This window comes from Nicotiana sylvestris, chromosome 1, assembly GCF_000393655.2.
Source record: "Nicotiana sylvestris chromosome 1, ASM39365v2, whole genome shotgun sequence".
NCBI lineage: Eukaryota > Viridiplantae > Streptophyta > Magnoliopsida > Solanales > Solanaceae > Nicotiana > Nicotiana sylvestris.
Window position 1 is genome coordinate 178,230,055 of NC_091057.1, and position 7,641 is coordinate 178,237,695.

The following is a 7,641-nucleotide window of genomic DNA, read 5'->3' on the forward strand; positions in this document are numbered from 1 at the left end:
TTAAAGAAATGATTTAGGAGTTTGCAACTTTAACATAAATAGATGGAAGCAATTACTACGAATCGTAATCATGTGAGCAAACCAAAACCATAAGTCTACTAATGTGTATGCCAAGACCTGGTGCCGCAAGTATGTGGGCAATCTAGTAGAATATACAAAATAAATGCTAGCCTACTGTCTGAAAGGAAATTGACAGAAAATAAAGCATAAGAGAGACTCCAACTACTGCAGGATGGCTCAAAAGGGCAACTCACCGGGAAGTCTCAAGCTGGGGAAATCAATCTACGCGCCGGACTGGTGGCAAGATGCACCTGCCTCAAGTACAGAAGTGTAGCGTGAGTACATATAAATTTGTACCCAGTAAGTATCTAGTCTAATCTCGAAGTAGTGATGAGGGGTTGACTCCGACACTTACTATGACCAACAATATAATAATGTGATTTTAAATAAGCATGATATACAGAACTAGAAAGAAACTCAGATCAAGAAATAATTGAACAGTTCTTCCATCAAATTTAAGAACTCAAAACACTTCCTTCATTAGAAACAAATGATCTCTAAAACAGTAAGTTGATACCAATTAATAAAAGGGCTTCCGGTTCTATTATCACACACAAATTCCACTGAGGACGTTCAACCCGATCCAACATAAATGTAAATTATATATTGCCGAGGGTCGAATGGTGCGAACCATAGATGCATCTATTACCCCGCTGGCGGATCATACGTGCGGCGCAGTCAAATATAAATTCAAAAAATTATCCCGCTCGCGGATCATACGTGCGACGCGATCAAATATCAATTTATAAATAAATCGTAACATTTTTCTTGATTCTTTTAAAAATATAGACATTTCAATATGAAGCTTTTAAATGCTTGAAATTCTCAACTTGGTACCCATCTATCACAATAACAAATATAATCAAGTAATAGTATCCTCAAGCATGGTATGAACCTAAAACTACCCAGACATAATCAGGAATAGTAGCTACGTACGGACTCTCATCACTTCGTGCGTACGTAGCCCCCACAATTAATCACATATTAATTAAGTTCACCTAGGGAAAAATTTTCCTCTTACAAGATTAGAAAAGAGACTTACCTCGCCTCAAAGCCTACTTCCAAACTCAAGAATGCGCTCAAACCCTCAAATCGGAGCCGAACATTCCAAAACTATTCAAATAGTGTAAAAACTAATCATTATAGGTTCAAAAGTTCATATATTAACAATTAAAATAATTACCTAACCCCAAAGGTAAGATTCCTAAAATTCACCCCCGGGCCCACATGCGTGAATTTCGGAAATTTTCAAACGAAGTTGTTGCCCATGACCTAAGGAACATAAATATATGATTAACACTAAGTTTCATGATCAATTTCGTGGTAAAAATCTAATTCTTGTCAAACCCTAGGTTTTTCATCTTACCCATGATTTCTACCAAATTTCATGTTGAAATCTACCCAAAATCTATGTATTGAACTCAAGATAGGTAGAAATTACTTACCTTCAAAATATAGGTGGAAATCCCTCTCAAGAAGCTCCAATAATCGCCCAAAGAGTGAGAGAAAATGAGTGAAAATGGCTTAAGTCCCGTATTAATTGAACATTATTGCCCTAGCAATTTTCGCACCTGCAGTGCATAGGTCGCACCTCCGGATCCGCTTCTGCGGACCAGGTGTCCGCTTCTGCAGAATTGGCTGGGCCGGCTGGGACCGCGCCTGCGGACAAATTTCCGCTTCTGCGTAGAGGAAACCACATCTGCGGAACCCGGTTGACCATCCTTGGATCGCATCTGTGGAGCTTGTCTCGCACCTGCGGAAATAGGCTCGCATGTGCGGTTACACTAGAACTAGCGCATCAGTAGCCCTGTTGAGTTTCAAACTTAACTCGCGTATCGCCCGATTGGCACCCAGGGCCCCCGAGGCCCCGTCCAACATACCAATAAGTAATCATAAAACAGACTCGCTCGAACTCAGGGAACGCCCGAAATAATATTAGAACTAAGAATCACACCCTAAAACCAATTGAATCAAACTTAAGAACTTCACGTTCTTCAATTTACTTTCAATGCACCGAAACGTACTTATACTATTCGGAATGATATCAAATTTTGCGTGCAAGTCTTAAATGATATTACAAAACTATTCCCGGTCTTAGAATTTCGTTTGGACCTCGATATCACCAAAACCCGCTCCGAACCAAATTTAAAGAACTTCTAATAACTTTCAAGAACCAACTTTCACTGTTAGGGGCCAAAACGCTCCCGGGTCATCCAAAATACGATCCGAACATACGCTCAAGTCCGAAATCATCATACGAACCTGTTAGAACCTTCAAATCCCGATTCTGAGGTCGTTTTTACTCAAAATATTGACCGAAATCAAACTTGGCCTTTTAAGCCAACCTTAAGGAACAAGTATTCCGATTTTGATCCAAACTCTTCCAAATCCCGAACCAACATCCACGTAAGTCATAAATCAGTAAAAGCAAGTGTGAACACCTATTTTTTGACCGCACTCAAATTTTATACTAGTTTAGTGTAAATATTTCTTTTAGGTCTAATCTTAATATTTTAAAAAAAAAAATTTCTTACTTTTAATATGTTTTACTTTAGAAAAAAAGGGGTGCCAAGAAAAGTTAAAATAAAATAAATAATAAACTTACGGAAGAACAAGAATCAGTAAATTAAGAAAGATACAAAATAATATCCCTTTTACCCATGATCTCCTCAACCGCCCCACGATTTCTCCTCCTAACTCCCATTTTTCCACTTCCTCATGTTAGTGACTTTCCCACTTCCTCATATTAGTGACTTTTCCACTTTCTCATATTAGTGACTTCCCCACTTCCTCATGTTAGTGGTCATGTCTCAATCCTCACTTCCTCATGTTAGTGCTCACTCCCTCACGTCTCACATCATGCGCACACACACAATCACTGGCACACACACACGATCTTACACAAAAACACACATACACATCTATATAATACACTTCACAAATAAAAAGAAAGAGAGAAAAAAAATAATTCAAGTAAGAAGAAACGAGAGGAGAAGTCTAAAACACAGACGAAAAAAAGGGATGGCTTCTTCTTAAAGGAGACAGGGGGTATACACTCGATATACAGTCACTATACATTCTATATACACTAGAGATACTCTCGATATACACTGGATATACACGGGCAGCCATTGAAAAATACAAAGTCATGAACCCCACCCCAGACGACCACTATTTCGTCTTCTTCGTCCTCACTGTTGGAAACAGATACACACACACACACACACAACAAAAGAAAGAACAGGAATTCGTGGGACTTCAGTTAGTTCGAGAAACTCCGGCGACCTCCATTAATGCCGACGAAATCGCATTTTTTTCTCTTTCCACTGTTCTCCTCTCATTTTTCAGTTATTTTAGTGACTTTGTTCTACAAAATCAGATCCACCTGTTTTTTTTTAAAAAAAAAAATCCGAAGAGGTTCCGTCGAGGTCCGAGCTCCCGTCCATTTGAGTTCCTGTCATGGCTGCGGTGTCGATTTTGTCTGTGTAATTGCTGAATGCTTTGAGGAATTGAAACTTCATTTTTCAGGTGCAATCCTTACTTCTTCTTATGTTTCTCTAATGGTAATGGTGTGGATTCATTTTGAGTTTATTTTGCAAGTATTATTATCTGTTTGATTTACAACAAAGTAAGGAAACATGATTAATTTGGTTATAAGGAGAAGAAAACGGTACTGCCCGTCATTTTGATAATAGAAAACCATCCAATTTTCAGTTAAGGATTATATTCATTAATTCATATAAAGTAATTGTTAATATATACATTTTGTAATATCGTAATAAGTGTCATTTGGAAGACGTATACATATTGTAATGACACTTATTTGTGACCTTTTTGATTAATGATATACGCAGGAGACAAGAACTTTTCCCAACAGAAAGCTCTTTCTTTTCTATAATGTTTAGCATCTTTCCATCCTTCAAGTGCTTTAAGAAGTGCAATATATGATTTTTACACTGTTTCATCTTCACAAAAGGAATTCTATAATAATCTTCCACGAGTTATGTTTTGATAATTACTTGGACTGGAGGCTATGTAGTTTCTGTAGTTTAGTTAGTCATTGCAGTTGAATTAGCAATTATCGTGATTGTGTACACGTTCGCGTGACATGATCATGATTCTAATAATCAATTCGGAGTATGCCTTCGCGCAACTTCGATCAAACTTTTGTTAATAATAAAAATGGGTTTCCATGGGCTATTAATTAATTTTAGTTTATATAGCTTGAGGTGTGTCATTCACAATTTTATCATTTGTGGCCCCCGTATTAACTTCACGACTTAGATATAATATGACAAATGTTTGTAGCATGCTTTAGGCATGATTAATAAACAAACCATCGTGATTGTGTACACGTTCGCGTGATATCATTATGATTCTAAAATAAATTGAGGTATGTGTTCGCGCAACTTCGGCAAAACTTTCTTAATAATTAATATAGCGTGATTAATTGTTAAAATAAAAATGCAACTTCCTGTTGTTAAAATAAGTGAGGTGTGTCATGCCAAACAAAATTTATAATTCATGGCACTCGTAAGATTATATTAAGAACTAACACTTATAGAAAATGTTTGAGGTGTGCCATAAATAAATTAAATCATCCATGGCCCTCACAAATATTGTTTTTAAAAATTTGAACAATCGTAATTTGCTTTAGGCCCGATTTAGATTAGTATTGCGATTATATATACTTTCGCGTAATATGATTGCAAATTTAACTCTTAAAAGACTTGAGGGATGCGTTCGCGCACCTTCAACCAAATTTTCCTAATGAATCAACGAAGCGTTATTAATTGTGGACACGTTCGCGTGACATGATTTTTGACGTGCCAAAGGAAAAGTAGTATACGTACGCGTAACTCAATTCTTTAATTACGAATAAATCAAGTGATTTAAATGCGGTAAAAAGATAATTGCACATAGGTTCTAAAATAAGTAATTAGACAATTTAAGTCAAGTATAAATTGGTAAGTGACCGTGCTAGAACCACGGAACCCGGGAATGCCTAACACCTTCTCCCGGGTTAACAGAATTTCTTACTTAGAATTTCTGGTTCGCAGACTTGAAAAAGGAAAGTCGAAATTTCCTCGATTTGGGATTTAAAATAAACCGGTGATTTGGGACACCATTTAAAATATTCCAAGTGGCGATTCTAGAATTAAATAAATAATCTCATTTAGAATAATGTCACTTAAATTGGAAAAACTCCCTTATACCCCTCAGGTGTGTAAAAAGGAGGTGTGACAGCAAGTACGGAAAATCTTATTTAGGAGAACGGAGTTCTAGAATACAAAACGGCCGGTCGGATGGTTACAGTCACGATAGCGTTTTACTTCCTATTAGTTATCGTTCACCTCTTCCTTTATGCTCTTTTTTTGCTATGAATCTCATAGTAATTGGGGACATAATTCAATTTGTCAGCATCAGTCCATATCTTTGGTCTCAACTACTGCCACAGACGTCAATGTATCATATATCACTATCCAAGACGCAGCACCACAATTTATGTTTATTCACATTTTCAACAATATTCCTGGCATGTTACGCTCCTTACTTTTTCAAGTGATGTCACTTCTCATCAGGACAAAATCATGATACCGTAAAATTAATAGCTCGAAACAACTGTGCTCTCAAATTACTGAAAATTAACCAACACACAATAGTATACTGCGTTAATATATTTCATGATACACAAGCAGAGACGAATCTAAGACATGTTCCGTGAATTTGCTAAACTCATTGCTTTCAGCAAGAATTATGTATACATGCACAAAAAGGAAAATTAAAATGTGAGTGTATAAATATGATTATACTCGTTCTAAACTGACTGAATCTAAATCCTAAAATCACTTGTGTATCCAAGAATCATCATAGCACTAGACCAAGAATTCGACCAGGGATTTCATCAAGACGTTGGCTTTCTGGGAGGTTTGGTTAAATAAATGGAAGACATGCCCCTCCCCTTGTATCTCCTTTATCCCCACTTCACCTTTCCACCCACTTTTTCTCACCGTCTCGTAATAAGTCCAAGCCCTGTCTCTCAAAAAATCTTTGCCTGCGGTACAAACTAAAATCTTGGAGCAATTCAATTTCGACAGCAACCTAGGATGAACTGCTGGATTGAATCTTGGATCATAAATCCCGGTAGTTTTTGGGCATAAATAAGTCCAAAGTGTATCAGGCTTATCGTTGCCGAAATAGGGATCAACCAGTACCATTCCCACTAGGGAAGGCAGAAAATGACTTTCCTCACTTGCACGAACCATCATGTTATGAGCAATATTAGCCCCAGCGCTATCACCAGCCAAATAAACTCGTGAAAAATCGGCATGTTCTTTGAGCCAGGGATCTGTTCTTTGCTCAACCCATTTCATGACAGCCCAAGAATCATCATAACATGAAGGAATTGGGTGTTCTGGCGCTAGTCTGTAATCAATTGATACGGCGATTACATTGGCCTCAGCCGTTAGCTTGTGGAGATAACTATCATACATGGGAGAAAATGCTGACTGAACACAGAAGCCACCGCCGTGGATGTATAAAAGGAGAGGAATTTTTTGGTTTTTTCCACTGATTTTGGGAAGGTAAAGACGCGCTGATACGTTTTGTTCAGGCAAAATATTTACATCTTTGGATTGGACCACTGTTTTGTGATTGTACGATGGAGGGACATACTTGGTCTCTTGATACCTGTGTATACTGCCATCAGCATCAACCTTAAAAAGGGGATAAAAGTTGTGAGCTTTTCCAGCAAGGGTCGCATTCACATATAGGCAGATAATTATTAGAACAGATAAAGGAAAATAAAGATTAGTGAAATGTAGTGCCATAACTATTGAGTTATGGAGGAAACGAATGAATGGGCCTTCCAATGGCAGTAGATATTTATAGAACTTAGTGTGTGTGTGAATGCATGGTAGTGTGCCAAATTGGGTGGCGTGATATACTCATGAGCTGCTTTCGTTGACGTGCGCATTTTGTAAATTAAATTTGCTAGTGCGACATGCCATACATAGATAGAGTAGTAAGTAATATACTTTGATAAGGTATAAAGTTTATAATTGGAATATAAATTATTACAACATATTAAGAATATTCTTAAAATATATGATACTAAACATGTCATGATATTTCTTCATTTCTTTGATCAAAAATACATCACAAGGATAAAATAAAATGTCTAAATTAAAGAGTTTATATATAGCATATAAAAGCTTTTTAATGATGTACCACATAAAATTGAATGGCTACTCCTAAAGGTTCTCACTTGTTGTGTGAGGTAAGGAAGATGCAGGTTGCCACTTGCCAACCTTCTACGTTACTTTCCTCTTTTCTACTTTAGGCGCATGCTCTTCACTAGATTTATTTCATTTCTTATTAAAAGTTGGAGTAAATTACAAGTTTTATCTTAGAAGATTTTTTCAAGATATTTGTATACGATAGAAATCGGGGCTATCCAATTTGTAGGCTCGAGAGGTCGTCCAAAGCCCGAGTTCAGGTAAGGTCGAGTTCGAGCTCGAGGGACCAGATCCGAATTCGAAGACAAAATGCAATGTCTGGAGATAGGAGTACGAGGAATAC

The 7,641-nt window shown here is 37.1% G+C and overlaps 1 protein-coding gene across 1 annotated transcript; it reads right to left on the reverse strand.

Annotated features, from left to right (window-relative positions):
- Window positions 1-5,695: 5,695 nt before the first annotated feature.
- On the reverse strand, window positions 5,696-6,921 carry LOC104222845 (2-hydroxyisoflavanone dehydratase-like). Its single transcript, XM_009774165.2, has one exon. The coding sequence runs from the start codon at window positions 6,888-6,890 to the stop codon at window positions 5,937-5,939; it is 954 nt and encodes a 317-aa protein (XP_009772467.1). The 5' UTR covers window positions 6,891-6,921; the 3' UTR covers window positions 5,696-5,936.
- Window positions 6,922-7,641: the final 720 nt, after the last annotated feature.

What these genes read in the sequence shown, in the direction of transcription:
- LOC104222845 (XM_009774165.2), bottom strand. Translation starts at nt 6,890, where the DNA reads ATGGCACTACATTTCACTAATCTTTATTTTCCTTTATCTGTTCTAATA.